This window comes from Pseudophryne corroboree, chromosome 9 (assembly GCF_028390025.1).
Source record: "Pseudophryne corroboree isolate aPseCor3 chromosome 9, aPseCor3.hap2, whole genome shotgun sequence".
NCBI classification, from domain to species: domain Eukaryota; kingdom Metazoa; phylum Chordata; class Amphibia; order Anura; family Myobatrachidae; genus Pseudophryne; species Pseudophryne corroboree.
In genome coordinates this window covers 89,843,794-89,867,205 of record NC_086452.1, presented here as the reverse complement: position 1 = coordinate 89,867,205, position 23,412 = coordinate 89,843,794, and the positions used below count along the sequence as shown (strand labels likewise).

The 23,412-nt window shown below is 46.7% G+C and overlaps 1 protein-coding gene across 2 annotated transcripts in view; it reads left to right on the top strand.

Moving 5' to 3' along the window:
* LOC134957587 (protein kinase C delta type-like) overlaps positions 1-22,925 on the top strand; it is a 54,842-nt gene extending 31,917 nt beyond the window's left edge. For both annotated transcript variants that reach the window (XM_063939592.1, XM_063939591.1), the window contains exons 9-12: positions 10,372-10,494; positions 13,980-14,108; positions 18,841-19,055; positions 20,650-22,925. In XM_063939592.1, coding sequence (XP_063795662.1) covers positions 10,372-10,494; positions 13,980-14,108; positions 18,841-19,014 — 426 coding nt within the window. In that variant the 3' untranslated portion in view covers positions 19,015-19,055; positions 20,650-22,925. The remainder of the gene's footprint in view (positions 1-10,371; positions 10,495-13,979; positions 14,109-18,840; positions 19,056-20,649) is intronic.
* Positions 22,926-23,412: the final 487 nt, after the last annotated feature.

Here is a 23,412-nt window from a genome sequence, read left to right as displayed (position 1 = left end):
GATTTCTGCGACGCGTCTGCCCTTCCTGGGCATGATTCTGGACACAGACCAGAAGAAGGTGTTTCTCCCGGAGGAGAAGGCTCAGGAGCTCGTGACTCTGGTCAGAGACCTCCTAAAGCCAAAACAGGTGTCGGTGCATCGCTGCACGCGAGTCCTGGGAAAGATGGTGGCGTCATACGAAGCCATTCCCTTCGGCGGGTTCCATGCGAGGATCTTTCAGTGGGATCTGCTGGACAAGTGGTCCGGATCGCATCTTCAGATGCATCGGATGATCACCCTGTCCCCCAGGGCCAGGGTGTCTCTTCTGTGGTGGCTACAAGGTGCTCACCTCCTCGAGGGCCGCAGATTCGGCATACAGGACTGGGTCCTGGTGACCACGGATGCAAGCCTCCGAGGGTGGGGGGCAGTCAATCAAGGAAGAAACTTCCAAGGGTTGTGGTCAAGTCAGGAGACTTGTCTGCACATCAATATCCTGGAACTAAGGGCCATATACAACGCCCTGAGTCAAGCGGAGCCTCTGCTTCGAAACCAACCAATGCTGATTCAGTCAGACAACATCACGGCAGTGGCACATGTAAACCGCCAGGGCGGCACAAGAAGCAGGGTGGCAATGGCAGAAGCCACCAGGATTCTTCGGTGGGCGGAGAATCACGTACTAGCACTGTCAGCAGTGTTCATTCCGGGAGTGGACAACTGGGAAGCAGACTTCCTCAGCAGACACGACCTCCACCCGGGAGAGTGGGGACTTCATCAAGAAGTCTTCACGCAGATTGCAAATCGATGGGAACTGCCACAGGTGGACATGATGGCGTCCCGTCTCAACAAAAAGCTAAAAAGATATTGCGCCAGGTCAAGGGACCCTCAGGCGATAGCTGTGGACGCACTAGTAACACCGTGGGTGTTTCAGTCGGTCTACGAGTTTCCTCCTCTTCCTCTCATACCAAAGGTGCTGAGAATTGTAAGAAAAAGAGGAATGAGAACAATACTCATTGTTCCGGATTGGCCAAGAAGGACTTGGTACCCGGAATTGCAAGAAATGCTCACAGAGGACCCATGGCCTCTGCCTCTCAGACAGGACCTGTTGCAACAAGGGTCCTGTCTGTTCCAAGACTTACCGCGGCTGCGTTTGACGGCATGGCGGTTGAACACCGGATCCTAGCAGAAAAGGGCATTCCAGAAGCAGTTATTCCTACGCTGATAAAGGCTAGGAAGGACGTGACAGCAAAACATTATCACCGTATATGGCGAAAATATGTTGCTTGGTGTAAGGCCAGGAAGGCCCCTACAGAGGAATTCCAGCTGGGTCGATTCCTGCACTTCCTACAGTCAGGTGTGACTATTGGCCTAAAATTAGGGTCCATAAAGGTCCAGATTTCGGCCCTATCCATTTTCTTTCAAAAAGAACTGGCTTCACTGCCTGAGGTTCAGACGTTTGTTAAGGGAGTGCTGCATATTCAGCCTCCTTTTGTGCCACCAGTGGCACCTTGGGATCTTAACGTGATCTTGGCTTTCCTGAAATCCCACTGGTTTGAGCCACTTAAGACGGTGGAGCTAAAGTATCTCACGTGGAAAGTGGTCATGCTGTTGGCCCTAGCCTCAGCTAGGCGTGTGTCAGAATTGGCGGCTTTGTCATGTAAAAGCCCCTATCTGGTTTTCCATATGGACAGGGCAGAATTGCGAACTCGTCCGCAGTTTCTGCCAAAGGTGGTGTCATCTTTTCATCTGAACCAACCCATTGTGGTGCCTGCGGCTACTCGTGACTTGGAGGATTCCAAGTTGCTTGATGTAGTCAGGGCTTTGAAGATCTATGTTGCCAGGACGGCTGGAGTCAGGAAGACTGATTCGCTGTTTATCCTGTATGCATCCAACAAGCTGGGTGCTCCGGCTTCAAAGCAAACCATTGCTCGCTGGATCTGTAACATGATTCAGCAGGCTCATTCTGCGGCTGGATTGCCGTATCCAAAATCAGTAAAAGCCCATTCCACAAGGAAGGTGGGCTCTTCTTGGGCGGCTGCCCGAGGGGTCTCGGCATTACAGCTTTGCCGAGCTGCTACTTGGTCGGGTTCAAACACATTTGCAAAGTTCTACAAGTTTGATACCCTGGCTGAGGAGGACTTGGTGTTTGCCCATTCGGTGCTGCAGAGTCATCTGCACTCTCCCGCCCGTTTGGGAGCTTTGGTATAATCCCCATGGTCCTTACGGAGTCCCCAGCATCCACTAGGACGTTAGAGAAAATAAGAATTTACTTACCGGTAATTCTATTGATGCTCTGTTGGTTATTCATACTGTTAACTGGGTAAGTTTATCACAAGTTATACGGTGTGATTGGTGTGGCTGGTATGAGTCTTACCCGGGATTCCAAAATCCTTTCCTTGTAATGTCAGCTCTTCCGGGCACAGTTTCCTTAACTGAGGTCTGGAGGAGGGGCATAGAGGGAGGAGCCAGTGCACACCAGATAGTACTAAATCTTTCTTTAGAGTGCCCAGTCTCCTGCGGAGCCCGCTATTCCCCATGGTCCTTACGGAGTCCCCAACATCCACTACGGACTACGAGAAATAGAATTACCGGTAAGTAAATTCTTATTTTAACTCTCTCTGCACGTTATATCTGCCCCCCCATCCCTGCAGTGCACATGGTTTTGCCCGTTAGAGAACAAATTTGCTGCTGTGATCAGGTCTGAATTAGGCCCATTAACTGCATCTGCAAACTATCCAATACTGAGGAGCTAATTCCCGCACCCATTGCCCCCCTGCTTTAGCAGTACAAAGCACTGGCTATAGCACTGGTGCTGGTAATATATTATGAGAGGATGGGAGAGATTTTACTACTTATTTAGATTTTTAACATGGCGATCATCATGAAGTGATTTATAACGTTAGGTCTTGTGATGTCACTAAACTAATAGTAAGAAACGGCGAGCAAGGTAGGAGACCAAGGGATATATTCAATACGGAAACGGGGATAAAGCCTGTCAGGTTTGACTGCACTTCCAACAATACACGCAGCTCAGTGGCTGAAGCCACCGATCTGCGTGTAATCCGACAGCTTTCCGACAAGAATGCAGCTTCCAACACTTATTAAATATACCCCCAAGACAGCAACTATTACATATTTTGATTCTACCTTCACATATCCTGTCTCCACATAAGCACATATACCACTGGTGCATGTAGGCCTGGTTTCTAAGTACCAAGAAACCTCCCTATTCAATGGCCGATACCCCTTTCCCAGTGGCCGCAGTTAGGGCGCGGGGCTATTGTGACAACCCCATATCCTAACGAATTGCAATATTATACCACAAGGAGGTAGAGCCTACTGATATGATGTCCCTGTAATATGTATGTACAGGGTGAATGAATTTCCGTTCCATGGCCTCATTAAGATGCACTGAAAATTAGGCAACATTACGATAAGTAATTTTTGTTGTAGACTGTTTGGAATAGGAGAACTTTAATTATAGACACCCTGCATACTATTATAGTGTGTATGTGTGTGTTAGTGTGTTATATAATATATTTATAGAAATAGCACCAGGATGTACTATGGGAAGACAAGCGGTGGAGGCAGTGTAATGCCCTGGGCACTGTTCTGCTGGGAAACCTTGGGTCCTGCAATTCATGTAAATGTTACTTTGACACGCACCACCTACCTAAACTTTGTAGAAGATAAATACACCCTTAATGTCAGAGGTACTCCCTGATGGCAGTGGCCTCTTCCAGTGGGAAAAAATTGTTCAGGAATGATTTGAGAAACAGGACAAAGAGTTCAAGGTGTTGACTTGGCCTCCAATTCCCCAGATCTCAGTCTGATTGATCATCTATGGGAATGGCTGGGAAAATAAGTTCAAGCCATGGAGGCCCCACCTCACAACTTACAGGACTTGTCACGTCTGGCAGGGTTTGAGGATCCGGCAGCTGAGATTTGCCCGAGGAGGTAGCAGGCTGTGAATGAACCAGATGAGGGGGCTGGATATAGTTCCTTTGCATGGGACACGGAGCAATGAAGAACGTAGGCGGGGTTTGAGAGTCAATGGAAAGTATTTATTATGTACAGGGCTGAGGTAGGGAACTGAGGCTGAGGCACAATGGTTAAAGACGTGGCTGGAGGTGAAGAACTGCGGACTGTGATTTGAAAGACGAGACTGTAGATGATGAACTGTGGAACTGTGGATGGTAGTTAAAAACGTGGCTGGAGACCAGGACTGTGGACTGTGGTTTGGAAAACGAGGCTTGAAGATAATAATCTGCAGGCTGTGGTCAGAGGTACAAAGGCGTGGCTGGTGAAGGAGATCTGTGGAGTGTGGCTTGAAAGACGAGGCAGAAGACCCGGGGCCGACTGTGCCCAAAGGGTCTTACTGGACCGGGTTTTCCAGGAGCGCTTCCACAGGCAGTAGCAGGCAAGAAACGTCAGGGCTGCAGCAGCAACAGAGAACCGACTAAGCAGGATCAGGAGAAACCAAGATACAGCAGGAATCCTGGGAGCACAGGCTAAAGCACCTACAACAGGGTTGTAACTTGAAGCACTGGCGTCCCTGTCCTAAACGAGCCCCCTTTTATAGGGAGAGCTTCCCCTGGATTGGCTGGAAGAAACAGGAAACAGGAACTATGCTTAAAACTTGGTCTCCAACATGGCGGCGCCCAGTAATGCAGACCTTTTTGCAAAGCCACATTGCTCACTGCCCCTGGTCTCCAAGCAACGGTTCAGCAAGAGCGACCCGCTGTAGCGGCGTCCCGCCGCCACGAGCGGACCCCCTCACCTCCGCTACTGCTGCCCACGGATCCGGCGCAGCAGCCCACCTCCGCCGCTGCCCGCACAACGCCAAGGAAGCTAGCCCCGCGGCCCCAGCGTACCGGTAAGACTCCGGACGCTGACAGTACCCCCCCTTTTGCGGGTGGACTCCGGACACCTATGTGGTTTAGTTGGAAACTTGGCATGAAATGTCCAAAGAAGTCTTGGAGCATGGACATCCTCTGCATCTACCCAAGATCTCTCCTCTGGCCCATACCCTTTCCAATCAACAAGGTACTGGATGCGACCATAACGTCTGCGAGAATCGAGGATCTTGTGAATCTCAAATTCATCTCCATGTGCTGATTGGATCTTGGGTGATTTAGGCAGAGCGGCTCTGAACCGATTAAGTACCAGTGGTTTTAAGAGAGAAATATGAAATGCATTAGGAATTCTTAACTGCGGAGGTAATTTCACTTTGTAAGCCACAGGATTCAACACTCTTTCAATAGGGTAAGGCCCAATCAATCTGGGAGCAAACTTTTTTGTAGGAACCTTTAATCTTAGGTTACGTGTGGAAATCCAAACCCGATCTCCTACCTTAAGGCTTGGTACAGCTTTTCGTTTCAGATCTGCATAGGTCTTATATCTCTGGGATGTCTTGAGCAAAGTCTTGTGAACTTGTTTCCAGGCTTCAGTAAATTGACGAAGTGTTGACTCTGCGGCCGGAACCTCGAGTGTAGGCAGAAGTTGGAAGTCAGAAACTCTTGGATGGTAACCATAATTAATGAAGAATGGAGAAGATTTTGTGGCAGAGTGATAAAGATTGTTATGGGCAAATTCTGCGAACGGGAGGAAGTCCAGCCAGTCGTCCTGTGAGGAGGACATGAATAAACGCAAAAAAGTCTCCAGATCCTGGTTCACTCTCTCTGTTTGACCATCCGTTTGAGGATGATATCCTGAGGAGAAGTTTAATTTCACGCCAAGAGCAGAACATAGGGATCTCCAAAACCTGGCCACAAATTGAGGACCTCTATCAGACACGATCTCCTGGGGTAGACCATGGAGTCGAAAGATCTCTGCTATAAACAATTTTGCCAACTGGGATGCAGATGGAAGATTAGCCAGAGGAACAAAGTGTGCCATTTTAGAGAATCGGTCAACTATGACCCATACGGTGTTCGGCCCACCAGACATAGGTAAATCTGTAATAAAGTCCATAGAAATATGCGTCCATGGTCTTAGTGGTACCGGCAAAAGATGGAGTAACCCGGCTGGTGGACCTTTGGGACTTTTATGCTGGGCACATTTTGGACAGGCAGCTACGAATTCCTGAACGTCAGTCCTGAGATGAGCCCACCAGTAGGAGCGTTGAATGAATTTAAGTGTCTTATGACCGCCTGCATGGCCCATGAAGGAGGAGGAGTGAGCCCATGTAAGAAGTTTTTTGCGAAGATTTGGTGCAACGAAGATCTTCCCTGGAGGAGGAAGTGGAGAGGTATTAGTTGCAGAAAAAGAGGTGGATTCCAGGATAAAATGCTCTTTTGAACGGTCAGAGGGTTCTTCTGAACTTAGGGAGCGAGATAATGCATCTGCCTTTTTGTTGAGGGAACCTGGTCTGTAACTGAGTTTAAAATTAAAACGGGTAAAGAAGAGTGCCCATCTTGCTTGGCGTGGGTTCAGACATCGGGCTGACTGTAGATACAGGAGGTTCTTGTGATCCGTGGTCACCGAAATTGGATGCTGAGCTCCCTCCAACAAATACCTCCACTCCTCAAAGGCCAACTTAATTTCCAGTAATTCCTGTTCCCCAATAGCGTAATTCTGTTCAGCGGGGGAGAATCTTCGCGAGAAGAATGCACAAGGATGGACCTTCTTGTCCTCGAAAAGCTGGGATAATACTGCTCCTACTCCTACAGTTGAGGCATCAACCTCCACCAAGAACGGACGGCTGAGATCGGGTTGTCGAATAACTGGAGCAGTCGTGAAGGCCTCCTTTAAAGATGAAAAAGCTTCCAAAGCCTCCGGAGACCACTTGGCAGGATCAGCTCCCTTCCTAGTTAATGCGGTTATAGGAGCTATGACAGAAGAATAATTTTGAATGAATCTTCGGTAGAAGTTAGCAAACCCCAGGAAACGTTGAATTCCTTTAAGGGTAGCTGGAAGTGCCCAATCCTGAATCGCCTGGACTTTAGCGGGGTTCATCTGTAACCTCTGCCCTGAAAGAATGTAACCGAGGAATGGAATCGTGGGTACTTCAAAGGTGCACTTCTCTAACTTACAGAATAACTGATTCCTTCGTAAACGAGTTAACACTTCTTTGACTTGTTCCCGGTGGGTCTTCAGATCCCTAGAAAAAATGAGGTTGTCATCCAGATACACTACCAAGCAGTCATAGAGGAGATCTCTGAAGATTTCGTTAACAAACTCTTGAAAGATGGCTGGGGCGTTGCATAGGCCAAAAGGCATTACCAGGTATTCGTAATGGCCGTCGCGGGTATTAAATGCCGTCTTCCATTCGTCCCCTGGGCGAATACGTATAAGATTGTAGGCCCCCCGTAAGTCCAACTTAGTAAATACAGTAGCTCCCTTAACACGGTCGAACAGTTCTGGAATCAGAGGTAACGGATATCTGTTCTTAATTGTTATGTCATTGAGACCTCTATAGTCAATACAGGGCCGCAACCCCCCATCCTTCTTTTTGACGAAGAAAAACCCTGCTCCGGCCGGAGATGTAGAAGACCTGATGAACCCTTTCTCCAAGTTCTCCCGTATATACTCCGACATGGCCTGTGTCTCGGGAAGTGAGAGAGGGTAAATTCGACCTCGGGGGGAGGAGTCTTACCGGGTACTAGCTCAATGGGACAATCCCAAGTACGATGCGGAGGCAAGGTGTCCGCCCCATGCTTACTGAAAACATCTTGAAAAGATTGGTATTCCACAGGAAGGCTGGAAGGGTTGGAAGAACAGAGAGGTCTAACTGAAGGTGAACAGTTCTGAAAGCAGTCTTGTCCCAAAGAGAGAACATCCATAGTTTGCCAATCTATGTGGGGATTGTGTCTGATTAACCATGGAAACCCTAGGATTAGTTCATGAGAGGCTTTAGGAATTACAAGGAAAGAGATTTTTTTCTGAATGGAGAACTCCGACCTTCATCTTGAGAGGAATAGTACGAAAGGATATAATACCCTCTGGGATATAACTTCCATCCACTGCGGTAACAGAAATGGTACGATCCAAAGGAACCGTTTGTATTCCAGATCGTTTGACTAGAGCTGACGTAATGAAGCTTTCGGCGGCTCCGGAGTCGAGTAGTGCAGGGATGAGAAGAGAAGAAGAAGGGAGCTCCAATTGGGTTAACAGGACAGACTCTTTCTTGGTATGTAATTCTGAGAATTCTCCTAGCTTGACCTCTCCAGCACAAACTAGGAGCAGGCGTTTCCCGGATGTAGACTGCAAGTTTTAACAAAGTGATCAGATGCACCACAATACAGGCAGAGGTTCCCTTGTCGCCGTCTCTGACGTTCTTCATTGGAGAGGTGGGAGCGATTAATCTGCATGGGTTCCTCCACAGTTGGTGATGATGGTGTTGGTGGAAGAACAACTCTAGGCTTAGGGCGATCTGACCGCAACCTCTCCATACAGCGTTCCCTGTACCTCAGATCTAACTTATTGCATAAAGAAATTAGTTTATCCAACTTATCAGGTACGTCCTGAGTTGCGAGGTCATCTTTGATCTTTTCGGAGAGACCGCTCCAGAAAGCTGCAATGAGAGCCTCCTCGTTCCAGTTCAGTTCTGAGGAAAGCGTGCGAAACTGGATCACGTACTGACTGACCGTACGCGTGCCCTGACGCAGGCGCAGGATCTCCAATGAGGCGGCAGAAGTCCTGCCCGGTTCGTCGAAGATTCTTCGAAAGGTGGCCATGAATTCTGGATAGTTAGATAAGATGGGATCCATCCTCTCCCACAAAGGTGAAGCCCATTCCAACGCTTGCCCGGTAAGTAAAGAAATTATATAGGCTACTTTGGTTCGTGCTGATGGGAAGTTGGCCGACTGTAGTTCGAACTGGATTTCGCACTGGTTAAGAAACCCGCGGCATTGTTTTGGATTCCCATCAAATTAACTGGGAGGTGGCAAATGCAAACGTGGAAGTGGTACTGGTACAAGAGGAAGCAGGACCGGAGGTGCCAATGTGGGAGCAGCTGTAGATACTTGAGGTGCCGTCATGGCAACACAGAGAGACCAGATATCTGCAGTTAAATCCCCTCCTGAGGCCTGATCACCCGTCGAATCCATTTGGCCAGTTACTGTCACGTCTGGCAGGGTTTGAGGATCCGGCAGCTGAGATTTGCCCGAGGAGGTAGCAGGCTGTGAATGAACCAGATGAGGGGGCTGGATATAGTTCCTTCGCATGGGACACGGAGCAATGAAGAACGTAGGCGGGGTTTGAGAGTCAATGGAAAGTATTTATTATGTACAGGGCTGAGGTAGGGAACTGAGGCTGAGGCACAATGGTTAAAGACGTGGCTGGAGGTGAAGAACTGCGGACTGTGATTTGAAAGACGAGACTGTAGATGATGAACTGTGGAACTGTGGAGGGTAGTTGAAAACGTAACTGGAGACAAGGACTGTGGACTGTGGTTTGGAAAACGAGGCTTGAAGATAATAATCTGCAGGCTGCGGTCAGAGGTACAAAGGCGTGACTGGTGAAGGAGATCTGTGGAGTGTGGCTTGAAAGACGAGGCAGAAGACCCGGGGCCGACTGTGCCCAAAGAGTCTTACTGGACCGGGTTTTCCAGGAACGCTTCCACAGGCAGTAGCAGGCAAGAAACGGCAGGGCTGCAGCAGCAACAGAGAACCGACCAAGCAGGATCAGGAGGAACCAAGATACAGCAGGTATCTGGGAGCACAGGCTAAAGCACCTACAACAGGGTTGTAACTTGAAGCACTGGCGTCCCTGTCCTAAACCAGCCCCCTTTTATAGGGAGAGCTTCCCCTGGATTGGCTGGAAGAAACAGGAAACAGGAACTATGCTTAAAACCTGGTCTCCAACATGGCGGCGCCCAGTAATGCAGACCTTCTTGCAAAGCCACATTGCTCACTGCCCCTGGTCTCCAAGCAACGGTTCAGCAAGAGCGACCCGCTGTAGCAGCGTCCCGCCGCCACGAGCGGACCCCCTCGCCTCCGCTACTGCTGCCCACGGATCCGGCGCAGCAGCCCACCTCCGCCGCTGCCCGCACAACACCAAGGAAGCCAGCCCCGCGGCCCCAGCGTACCGGTAAGACTCCGGACGCTGACAGGACTTAAAGGATCTACTGCTAACATCTTGTTCCTCCCTCGATGGGTCAGAGCTGTTTTGATAGCATGAGGGCGACCTACTCAATATTAGACAAGTGCTTTTAATGTTATGGCTGATCAGACAAATAGTGTGTGTGTGTGTGTGTGTGTGCGCGCGTATGTGTGTGTATATATATATATATATATATATATATATATACATACACACGCATTATATATATATCTACATACATATACAGTATATGTATGTATACCCCAAAACAAAGTCTTGTGTTTGCCCCTTTATATTGAGCAATTGAGGTGATTGTTAAAAACTTGATCCTGACTATCTCTCTTCTGGTAGGTGCGTTCAGGCGAGGAGAGCCGTTTTGGTGAAGACTGGGCTGGCGTCGCTGTCATCTTAAGCCAAATGGTTAATGGAACATCTTATGCACCAGGCACCGAAGTGAGAGACATCATTGACGAGGTAAATAAGATGTTACATTTATAAATTATTACTGTAAATTAGGTAATTGGCTATAAATAACTTCATATGATGTGGGAGTTTTTCTGTCTCTTTTTTGTTGCAGAAAGTCAGTATTGATGCAGTTTATTAATAAAATATCCCCTGATCAGTGAGTGATACTCAGATTCTTTTCACTACTGGGCAGGAGCTGTAAGGCCTAACTTACTTCTTCCCTGGGTCAGTCTCAGCGGTAAGCTGGGTCACACATGCACAATGGAACTGAATACCCAGCCCTGGCTGCTCAGGCCCACTTATAAATGAAAAAAAATCATACAAAACAAATAGTAAAAAAGTATATTTATGTTGTAATGCTATTTTACGATACTGACAACAAGAGAAGAAAGATTGTGACTGTACCTTTATGGGAAATAGACTAATCTTTTCTCTGGCGAGGGCTGCAGTTGCTATTAGCAATGCTATAACTATTGGGCCTAATTCATACCTGATCACAGCAGCAAAATTGTTCTCTAATGGGCAAAACTATGGGCCTAATTCACACCTGATCTCTGGGGTGCGTTTTTTTCCTTGTGATCAGGTAGTCGCCGCCTACAGGGGAGGGGAAATCGCTGTGCAGGGGTGCGATCGCATGTGCAGGAGAGCTGCAGACAGAAGTTTGTGCAGTCTCTGCACAGCCCAGGACTTACTCTTCCAGTGCGATGATCGGGGCCGGAGCTGACGTCAGAAACCCTCCCTCCAAAGTCCAAACGCCTGGAACCTCCTGCGTTTTTCCGGACACTCCTGCAAAACGGTCAGTTGCCACCCACAACTGGCCTCTTCCTTACAGTCACCTTGCAATCACTTGTGCGATCGCTTTTTTCACACCATCCCGTCGCTGCCTGGCGCTCCCCGTAGCTGCAGACCGGCACGCCTGCACTAAACCTCCTAATGATAATGTGTGGACCCTTATTCAAAAAGTAAAGCATTCAATACCTTTAATACCAAGAAATAATGACACGGAGACTTGAATTTGGCAGAAAATTGTTAGCTATTTATTGTACCCTAACCATTAGAAAAAAACTGTAAAGTAAAATTTAAGTTAACATGCCGATTCAGCCGGCATATGGTGGCAGAAAAAAGAACGGCTATATTCCACTGACGATAACCTCAAAAAACATTAAAACCCAAACGATCCTAATTTACCACAAACCATACATAGGTAATAGGTGCCCGACTCAGACCTCCACGCTGACTGCCCACCCTGATGGGTGATGACGCTGCCCCCTGATGGGTGATCTAGCGGCCTTAAAAGTCAATGGAGGTGAGTGCACCTAAACCACACCAATACTGTAAACAACTGTAACTAACAAGTCAAACTACAACCTGCCGTTCTTTTCCGCCAACAATAGCCAATGATAAACCACAACTAACAATTCAGAGCCAAGGCACTCCGTGCCAAAACCTCTACCAAATGGGGTGGGAGGGCGGGAAGGCAAACCAGCAGCAAGAGAGACTTAGCTAGCCTATACATCCCTATATATACTGATCCCTCCCCTCTCTACCATTGGCTGTACTTTTCATAACAGTTAGGTCCACCCCTCACAGGAGGTTTAACTCTCTCCATTCCTATGTCTGTCATTTCGCTCTCCATTGCAGTGCATATGCATGCGCAGTTCAGACCTGATCGCAGGCTGTATGAAAACGCACAGCAGCGATCTAGTCTGAATCACCCCCATGTGCACTGCAGGTGGAGCAGCTGTAACATGTGCAGAGAGAATTAGATTTGGGTGGGTTATATTGTTTCTGTGCAGGGAAAATACTGGCTGCTTTATTTTACACTGCAATTTAGATGTCAGTTTGAACACACCCCACCCAAATCTAACTCTTGTTTAACAATTTTGCTGCTGCGATCAGGTCTGAATTGGGCCCTTTGTTAGGTAGACGATCTAAATGGGTGTTTTTTCATTGAGCGTGGGCTTTTCTCCATTTGATAAATAGGCTTAATAAATAGAACGTGCATTTCAGTGGCGTTCTTACACAGCAATCTGCATCATCCCACTGTTTTCTCTGCAGTCATCCTTGTTAGAGAAAGACATTTAGGGGGTAATTCAGACCTGATCGCTAGGCTGCGTTTTCGCACAGTGGCCGATCAGGCCTAAACTGCGCATGTGTATGCACCGCAATGCGCAGGCACGTCGCACGGGTACAAAGTGGATCGCCGCTCAGCAATGGGTTTGTGTGATGGATCCATTCGCACGGGCGTTCGCAAGGAAATTGACAGGAAGAGGCCGTTTGTGGGTGGCAACTGACCGTTTTCTGGGAGTGGTTGGAAAAACGCAGGCGTGTCCAAGCATTTGCAGGGAGGGTTCCTGGCGTCAATTCCGGTCCCGGACAGGCTGAAGTGATCGCAGCGGCTGAGCAAGTCCTGGGCTGCGCAGAGACTGCACAAAATCTGTTTGTACAGTTCTGCTACACATGCGATCGCACACTTGCACAGCTAAAATACACTCCCCCTGTAGCCGGCAACTATCTGATCGCAGGGCTGCAAAAATCGCTTGCTAGCAATCAGGTCTGAATTAGGCCCTTAATCAGATAAGTAATAGAAGACTATTGTATAGTGAGACAAACTGGAGACAATACAAATCATTCCAGAAATTTTTCTTCCAAAGCCCAATAAATATATTTCTAGTGATCACAGGTATTGGAAAGCTCTGGCCGTGTCCACTTGGCTTAGTACCATGATGTTGCCTATATTTATATGTTGTATTTAATATGATGTATAGAAGTAATATTCTCATTTGCAAAGTTCTATACAATTGTCAGACAGCAAGACCTGACCACCCATTGTTGCACAGACAATTCAACATTAGGGCAAATATGACAAGAAATGGCTCAGTGGTTAGATGTTTGTGGTATGGAGGGGGGAGGGGGTAATAATGTGAGTCAGACTACAGACCCCAGATACAATCTCATACCCCTTTTCCACTTACGAGCACGGGTCGCAGCCGGGAGCCTGACACGGGAGCTGCCCCCTGCTGCGACCCGTGCTTGGCCCCTTTCCCATCAGCAGTCACAACCCGGCATATGCCGGGTTGGTGACGCTTCTAGTGACGCGGCAGGGGCGGCGCTGGGGGATCACATGATCTCCCAGCGCCGCCCTTCCATACAGTGTAAATGGGAGCCGTGTCGCATCGACACGGCTCCCGTTTACACTACAACCCTACCCGGATCATTCCCGTGTCCTACCCAGGTAAATAGCCGGGTAGGATTCACGGGTCACTTGATCCGGGTTTACCCTTTTCCACTTGCAAAAAACACGGGTAAATGCGCGCCCCCGTGCATTTACCCGTGTTTTTTGAGCTAGTGGAAAAGGGGTATAAGTAATAACATACTGTGGCCATGGAGCAATCACTTTATATTCCCCTGTACCAGGCAGTAGAAATGTTTGTAACATGATTGTATTGAGCAGCTGTGCTGTATAAGTCATTAAATACAAATTACTTTTTCAGCTCTTCAATTACAACCCAGCCAAACACCCAGGAGATAATGATAACATCCGCCACCATCGTTTCTTCCAGCATATCAACTGGGTCGCCTTGGAGGCCCTTGAGATTGAGCCCCCATACATCCCTGCACCAGTAAGTATAAAGCAGACCTTCCATGAGCTACTCAATGCCGGTCAGCAGATAATGTATAGATGTCAGACATGTACATTTGGGTGTGAATTGAAGGATAGGCACTGTCTAGATAGACAGTCAAAAGGTCGACACAAAGAGGTTGACATCCAGTAGGTAAATAGGGTCACTAATTAGACAGTTTATAAGTAGACAGAGTCAAAAGGTCGACAGACAAATTGTTGACACATTTTTGTTATTTTAGCCCTAACCTCCCCCTAGTGCCTAACCCAAACTGTCCCCTTCCACAGCCTAACCCTACCCCTGCCTAACCTTATTCTAGTGACTAACAGTAACTGTCCCCTTCCACAGCCTAACCCTACCCCTGCCTAACCTTATTCTAGTGACTAACAGTAACTATCCCCTTCCACAGCCTAACCCTACCCCTGCCTAACCTTATTCTAGTGACTAACAGTAACTGTCCCCTTCCACAGCCTAACCCTACCCCTGCTTAACCTTATTCTAGTGACTAACAGTAACTGTCCCCTTCCACAGCCTAACCCTACCCCTGCCTAACCTTATTCTAGTGACTAACAGTAACTGTCCCCTTCCACAGCCTAACCCCGCCCCTGCCTAACTTTATTCTAGTGACTAACAGTAACTGTCCCCTTCCACAGCCTAACCCTACCTCTGCCTAACCTTATTCTAGTGACTAACAGTAATTGTCCCCTTCCACAGCCTAACCCTACCCCTGCCTAACCTTATTCTAGTGACTAACAGTAACTGTCCCCTTCCACAGCCTAACCCTACCCCTGCCTAACCTTATTCTAGTGACTAACAAGTAACTGTCACCTTCCACAGCCTAACCCTACCCCTGCCTAACCTTATTCTAGTGACTAACAGTAGCTGTCCCCTTCCACAGCCTAACCGTAACCCTGCCTAACCTTATTCTAGTGACTAACAGTATCTGTCCCCTTCCACAGCCTAACCCTAACCCTCTGCCTAACCTTATTCTAGTGACTAACAGTAACTGTTCCCTTCCACAGCCTAACCTTATTCTAGTGACTAACAGTAACTGTCCCCTTCCACAGCCTAACCCTACCCCTGCCTAACCTTATTCTAGTGACTAACAGTAACTGTCCCCTTCCACAGCCTAACCCTACCCCTGCCTAACCTTATTCTAGTGACTAACAGTAACTGTCCCCTTCCACAGCCTAACCCTACCCCTACCTAACCTTATTCTAGTGACTAACAGTAACTGTCCCCTTCCACAGCCTAACACTACCCCTGCCTAACCTTATTCTAGTGACTAACAGTAACTGTCCCCTTCCACAGCCTAACCCTACCCCTGCCTAACCTTATTCTAGTGACTAACAGTAACTGTCCCCTTCCACAGCCTAACCCTACCCCTGCCTAACCTTATTCTAGTGACTAACAGTAACTGTCCCCTTCCACAGCCTAACCCTACCCCTGCCTAACCTTATTCTAGTGACTAACAGTAACTGTCCCCTTCCACAGCCTAACCCTACCCAACCTTATTCTAGTGACTAACAGTAGCTGTCCCCTTCCACAGCCTAACCCTAACCCTGCCTAACCTTATTCTAGTGACTAACAGTAACTGTCCCCTTCCACAGCCTAACCCTACCTAACCTTATTCTAGTGACTAACAGTAACTGTCCCCTTCCACAGCCTAACCCTAACCCTCTGCCTAACCTTATTCTAGTGACTAACAGTAACTGTTCCCTTCCACAGCCTAACCCTACCCCTGCCTAACCTTATTCTAGTGACTAACAGTAACTGTCCCCTTCCACAGCCTAACCCTACCCCTGCCTAACCTTATTCTAGTGACTAACAGTAACTGTCCCCGTCCACAGCCTAACCCTACCCCTGCCTAACCTTATTCTAGTGACTAACAGTAACTGTCCCCTTCCACAGCCTAACCCTACCCCTGCCTAACCTTATTCTAGTGACTAACAGTAACTGTCCCCTTCCACAGCCTAACACTACCCCTGCCTAACCTTATTCTAGTGACTAACAGTAACTGTCCCCTTCCACAGCCTAACCCTACCCCTGCCTAACCTTATTCTAGTGACTAACAGTAACTGTCCCCTTCCACAGCCTAACCCTAACACTCTGCCAAGTGCCTAACCCTAACCCTAACCCTCTGCCAAGTGCCTAACCCTAACCCTAAAAATGATGAAACATCATGAAAAACTGTGTTTACATGTTTTTGTGTTACCATTTGTCTGTTGGCCTTTTGGTTCTGTCTTTCTGAGACATTGTCTACATAGTGACTGTCTACCTAGTGACCCTGTCTACATAGTAGCATAGTAACATAGTATCTGAGGTTGAAAAAAGACAATTGTCCATCGAGTTCAACCTATTTGTGGTCTCCTATGCATGATGATTTTACTAAAATTTCTGACTGATGCTGCTGTCAGCCGTTGCATTTTATCCCTATTTATAGTAACTATAATGCATGACTATGCACCATACCCCTGGATATCCTTATCCATTAGGAATTTATCTAACCCATTCTTAAAGGTGTTGACAGATTCCGCCATTACAACTCCCTCAGGCAGGGAATTCCAAACACGTATTGTCCTTACCGTGAAAAAGCCTTTACGACGTATTGTGCGGAATCTCCTCTCCTCTAACCTGAGCGAGTGTCCACGAGTCCTCTGTTGATCTAACCAAAAACAGGTCCCGCGCAAGCTCTGTGTATTGTCCCCTTATATATTTGTAGATGTTGATCATATCCCCTCTTAGTCTCCGCTTTTCCAATGTAAACATGCCTAGTCTTTCAAGCCTTTCCTTGTATTCCATCGTCTCCATGCCCTTAATTAGTATGGTCGCCCTCCTCTGTACCTTTTCTAGCTCCAGGATATCCTTTTTGTAGTACGGTGCCCAGAATTGTACACAGTATTCAAGGTGTGGCCTCACTAGTGATTTATATAACGGGAGTATAATACTCTCGTCCCTAGCATCAATACCCCGTTTTATGCATGCTAATATCTTATTAGCCTTCTTTGCTGCAGTCCTACTTTGGGTACTACTGCTTAGCTTGCTATCTATGAGGACACCTAAGTCCTTTTCCAGTACAGAACCCCCTAATTTTACCCCATTTAGTAGGTAGGTGTAATTTTTGTTCTTCTTACCACAGTGCATTACCTTACACTTGTCTGTGTTGAAGCGCATTCTCCATTTGGCTGCCCATGCTTCTAATTTAACTAAGTCGTTCTGAAGAGACTCGGCATCCTCCTCTGTATTTATAGCCTTACACAATTTGGTATCATCTGTAAAAATTGACACCATAGTGACTGTCTACCTAGTGACCCTGTCTACCTATTAAATGTCAACCTTTTGGTGTTGACCTATGGACTGTCTATCTATACAGTGTATATCCCTATACCCATAGATCTAGAGACAGGTACACATGTGTATGTATATTCCAGTTGTCACTCAACCAATTGACATTTATTATTATTTATACAGTGCCACCAATTATGCAGAACTATACAAAGAGCAGTTGTCATCACATCAGTCCCTGCCTTATTGGAGCTTACAGTGTAAATTCCCTAACACAAATGCACACAACACACATACACACAACACACATTTCAGTCACTAGTCACTAACCTGCCAGTATGTGGTAGAAGTGTGGGAGGTAGCTGGGAAAACTTGAGGAAACCCACACAAGCACTGTGAGAACATCCAAACTCCACACAAATAGAGCCTTGATTGAGAACTGAGATCATGACCCCAGCACTGTGAGGTAGCAATGCTGACCAATGTGCCACTGGGCTATCCTCTTTTAATGAAATAAAACATGTCTGCTCTTACACAACTATAAATAGAAAATGGAAAATAAGTTCTCTTAGTGGTCAGGGCCACATAACAATGACTGACATGTTTAAGAGTTTTCTTTCTACCAGGGGACACATAGAAGTAGAAAGGACTTAATTACTACTTTACCAATACGTTATTGTCACATATGGGAATTCAGCTCTATCTATCTGTTTTATGTAACTGATTATCCTGCACCTCATAATAGGCTCATAGGAAGACCAAGTGGACTTTAGAGCAAAGTTTACACTTTCCCATAGTGATCCTCTGGAAATTCAGTCTCCTCTCTGCACTTGTAGTTACGTAGCCTTCTCCTGAGGGCACAGAGCAGACAGACACCTTCACTTGTCCCAGAGCAACTTGTGCCTACTGCAATACTGTGGTTATATATGGGATTCAGTATGATTTACCAGTGGCCGGGATGCCGGCTGTCAATATACCGACAGCGGCATCCGGCCAGCAGCGGGGCAAGCGCAAAGAGTCCCCTTGTGAGCTCACTGCGCTCACCGCGCTGCAGGCTCAGTGGCTCGCTGTGCTCGCCACAAGATCTATTCCCACTCTATGGGTGTCATCGTCACCCACAGGTGGGAATAGTCCTGTAACGCCGGTATTCCGTCTGGCGACATTGCCATCTGACAGGATTCCGGCACCTGTATCCTGACCACTGGGATCCCGACAGCCGGCAAATTAAACGTATCCCTATATATCTGTTGAGCGACAGCGTGTTACATTTGTGCACCTGTAATGCCTCTTTCTTTAGCTTTATATAGATATGTTGTCAGGGTGTAATATGTAACTACTGTAAATAACCTCTACAATAGGAAGTTTGGTAATTGCCTCTTTTTCTCTCTTACAAGTCATATGAAAGATGTAGTAATCTCTGATAAACTTTTACTTCTTATTTCTGTAGCCGACCTTTCCACCCTCTGCCTCCAGACCTAACCATCTAGAAGTAATGGAGGCAGAAGAGGCCCTTTATCCGCCAATAACAGCTGCTGAGCAGGACCGGTTTGCAGGGTTCTCATTTACCACCTCCACCTGGAGAACCCCCCCAAAGGCACCGGGCCTAAGAACATCTAACTGAGGCAGCAGCACTGCTGGATGCAGGAGTTGGAGTTTCTGCAGGTATGTACATTATGGATTTATTTGTCTTATGTTTTAAACATGTTTAATTGAAGTTTTCAATATTAAACGGAGGAAGAATAAAGAAGGAGAAAGGTAGACAGAGCTGGGTATAGCAGTATTGTAAGAAGCATTAATACATTTTCCTAATGGAAAGTTGTACAAAAAGCTCCTCACACAAAGCAATGCAGAAACAATAACCGTCTGCAGATTATTACATAAACAGAGATATAGCGTAAGAGATATAACAATGGTAGAGGGGGAATGGAGGACAGTGGGTGAGGAAAAGGGGCATGTCGGGGGTGTTACTAGAGGGAGAACAAAGGGAGGAGGAGGAAGAGTAAGGTGCACCTGCTGCATGCTCAGAAGAAGCAATGTAGCCCTACATAATCCATTGTTTCATGGTCCTCCTGGTGTGTGATCCAAGGGGAAGAGACGCTGGTAAATGTATTCCAGCGCTCATGAAGTATGATGTAATATACATAGATGGTATATACAGCAATAGTGTGATCAGAGCATTGGAATACATGTATGGTAGTAGTAATGTAGAGAACTCAGTTACTTATATAACCTGACTTCTCTGCATTACTGATATTATATAGGAGGGGTGAATTCTGTGTTTGTGTCTGGATCTACCCCCTCCCTTGCAAGCACTGGGAATAGGCCAATACATTGGTTTTTTTTGCCCAACTTGCTACTTTTGTGTATCACTAATTTATTTTCCTACCTACTATTAATTACCGTTATTTTCCCATATTGCACTTTCTTCTAAAACTAGCATCACGTGACATTAATCATGAGTGAGGGGACTGTAGGGGATGTGGACTGTCCTTACTGTGTGTTTCCCTTTTACATATCAATGCTTTTATTACAATGAGTATTTGTGCACCTAGCAAGACACTTATATCAAAAGTGCCTGGTTGATACAAAAGCCGTCCTACTGAAAGAACATCTCTGACTTTCCAGCATCTTCTGAGAACCTGTAAAAGAAAGATCCTTAAGCAGGGAAGAGACTCTGTGACCTCTTGCTAGCCAAAGAATGCCTCTGTAGATTCTCAGTCTCCACCCCTTCAGTCTCATTGATATATGGGGGTAAATTTACTAAGATGGAAGTTCTATTTAAGATGGGATGTTGCCCATGGCGACCAATCAGATTCCACTTCTCATTTATCTAGCACCTTCTAGAAGATAATACCTGAAATCTGATTGGTTGCTATTGGCAACATCCCATCTTAAATAGAACTCCCATCTTAGTAAATTTACCCCATTGTGTCCAGTAAATGCAGCCACCCAACATTTAGCTACAAACACTGTTCCATCCAGCTTTTCCCATTACGATGTTGCTCCACACCAATGAAATAGGCCCCCCTTGATGTACAGGTCCAGGTGCTTACTTTATAAATGAGCGCATTACTGCAAAAAGAAGCATCACAAAGCATCTTATGTTCTGCGGAGCCGTCATGTTGCACTGTACTAAGTATTGTTTAAAAAAGTCTATATTTTTTCTGCATGGAGTTAAAGATGTATATTATGTTATAGTGTATCTTGTTCTAAGATGTTACCAATGTACTGATATATATTTTTTGTAATTATGTAGAACATCTGAAATAAGAAGATTGATTACATCTTGGAAGATTGTTTATTATTTTCTTATTTGTTATAAGTTTTTAAATTTTACTTTTGTTTTAAATTTTAATATTAACATTTTTTTAATTTACATTTTAAAATTTAGTGGGAGGGTATAAGTATTTTGTAATTAAACAATTTAAAATTTTACAATTTTTAAATTTTTGTATTTACCATTTTTCGTTTACATTTTAATTATTAGATTTTATAAGTATGTAAATTTTATTTAAAAGTTTTTTAAATTTTTTACATTTTTAAATTTTTTTAATACAACCATAACATCAGGTGTGTGATGGGCCAGCTAGAGGGGGCGGCTTGGAGGCCGGTATTTTTTTTTTTTACATTTTAATAGTTAGGGGCCCATTTATCAAATAATATTTGTGCTACACCTGCTGCAATCCCTCCATTTCTGCCCGTAGCCACATTCCTCATAGGTTTCTATGGGGATGCGATGCTGCCCAATAAATCAATATCGGGAACGCAAAGCATTCCCAATATTGGGAGTAATTCAAAGTTGATCGTAGATGTGCTAAATTTAGCACATCTACGATCCTTTACTTTGACATGCGGGGGGGACGCCCAGCACAGGGCTAGTCCGCCCCGCATGTCAGGCCCTGCTCCCCCTACACAGGTACAAAAGCATAGCACAGCGGTGATGCTTTTGTACCTGACATGTAGCTCCCTGCCAGCGCAGCTCCTGCTAGCTTGCAGAGGGCTAACTGCCATGTCCCGGGTCGAAGCGGCTGCGTGTGATGTCACGCAGCCACTGCGGCCCACCCACCCAACAGTCCAGAGACGCCTCCATTGCTCGGACCGTGCCTCACCAACGGCGTTCTAACACCGTTGGCACGCCCCCTCCCGTCCCGCGACTGCCTCTGCCTGTAAATCAGAGGCGATCGCACCAGTGAGATGCTTTCTCATCTCACTGCCTGCACAGTGCACCACCAGCGTACTGCGCATAGTAATTCAGACAGCAATCCCTGCCGATGCAGCAATGCAGTCTGAATTATCCCCATTGTCCCTCCAGTATTGCGGTAGCCCATTGTAGCCTATGGGCTATGGATCGCGAAAAGTAGATCCGGCTGGGTTCCCTAGGAACCCTCCGCCAGAAATGCCTCTGTGCATTGCGGTCACCCCCACAGCTACCGCAATCTTTTGATTGCGATAGCCTATTGTAGCCTATGGGATATGGATCGCGAAAGTAAATCCGTCTGGGTTCCCTGGGAACCCTCCGTCTGAAATGCCTCTGTGCACGCATGCACAGGGTGCCTAATTCAGATCGGTTCGCTCACTAGCTATTTTTTGCAGCGCTGCGAACTGATGGATGCCGCCTATATGGGAGTGCATTTAAGCTTTGCAAGTGTGTGAACGCGTGTGCAGCTGCCCTGTATAAAAACAGCTTGTGCAGTTTCTGAGTAGCTCTGACCTTACTCAGCCGCTGCAATCACTTCAGCCTATTCGAGCCCGGAATTGACGTCTGACACCCACCCTGAATACACCTCGACACACCTGCGTTTTCCAACCACAGTCAGTTGCCACCCACAAACGCCCTCCTCCTGTCACTCTCCTTGCGAATGGCTGTGCAAATGGTTTCTTCTCTAGAACCAGTGCACAGCAACGATCCGCTTTGTAACCGTACGGTGCGCCTGCGCATTGCGGTTCATACACATGCGCAGTAGTTACCTGATCGCTGGGCAGCGAAAAACGCTAGCGAGCGAACAGATCTGAATTAGGCCCAGGATCCCTGTCCCTGCGGGTGCCAGGTGATACATTCACACATATTGCAATGCGATTCTGGGTGTTAAGATCCAGTCCAGATCGCATTATATGCAACCCTTGATAAATGGGCCCCTAAGTGAGTTAAAATGTATTTTTCCATCAAACCATAACAACACAAAATAAGGTGTGTGATTGGCCCGGCTAGAGGGGGAGGTTTGGAGGCCGGCTTTTTTTTTTTTTTACATTTACATTTTTTTTTGTGTCCTACTATATATTTCCATAACACAATAATAACAAAAAAGCAGAGTAGGCCTATCGTGGGTTAAACTACGAGGCTACATGGGGGGATTGTGTGCGATACACAGTTTATTTTTATCCAGTTAGGTTTTTTTAGGGATGGGGTTCTAGGCTTTGCTGTACCAGAGGTGACACTGTCTGTGTAGTCACATTGCTCATTTCTTTTTATTATAAAAGAATAATTTATTATAAATATTTTTATTATTTGAATAAAGTTGGTGTTTAAATGTTTTTGCTGTCAATTGTCTTTCTTTCTTTACTTAGTTTCTCCAGGCCTTTATATCTCCCTCTCTAGCTTTTATTCTTTATGCTGCTCCCTGTACTCCTTATCTGTTCTTCCTATTCTCCCTGTCCTCCTTGTTTTGGTGAACCAGCATGCAGCGCCCCCACCGCCAGATCGCAGCCACTGCCCGTCTGACTGACTCCTCTGTCACGTGACATGGGACTGCAGCATGCTGTGGCTTGCTGGATACGGCCAGCACTGTTGCTCCCGGGGGGGTCTGGCTATTTTATCCGGGTTCTTCTAGTCAGTACTCCTTGCTTGATACGCGGCAGGCGTCTGCCCACAGCAGCCACTAACCGGGAGCGAAGCTCAGAGGTGGTTGTGGGACCTGCCACTTTGGGTTCTCCTGTTGTAGGTAGGGCATAAAGTTTAAACAGGTTGCCGGCCACCCACAATGCAGCCAGTAGGGTGTCCCATCATGGCTGCCATTATGCT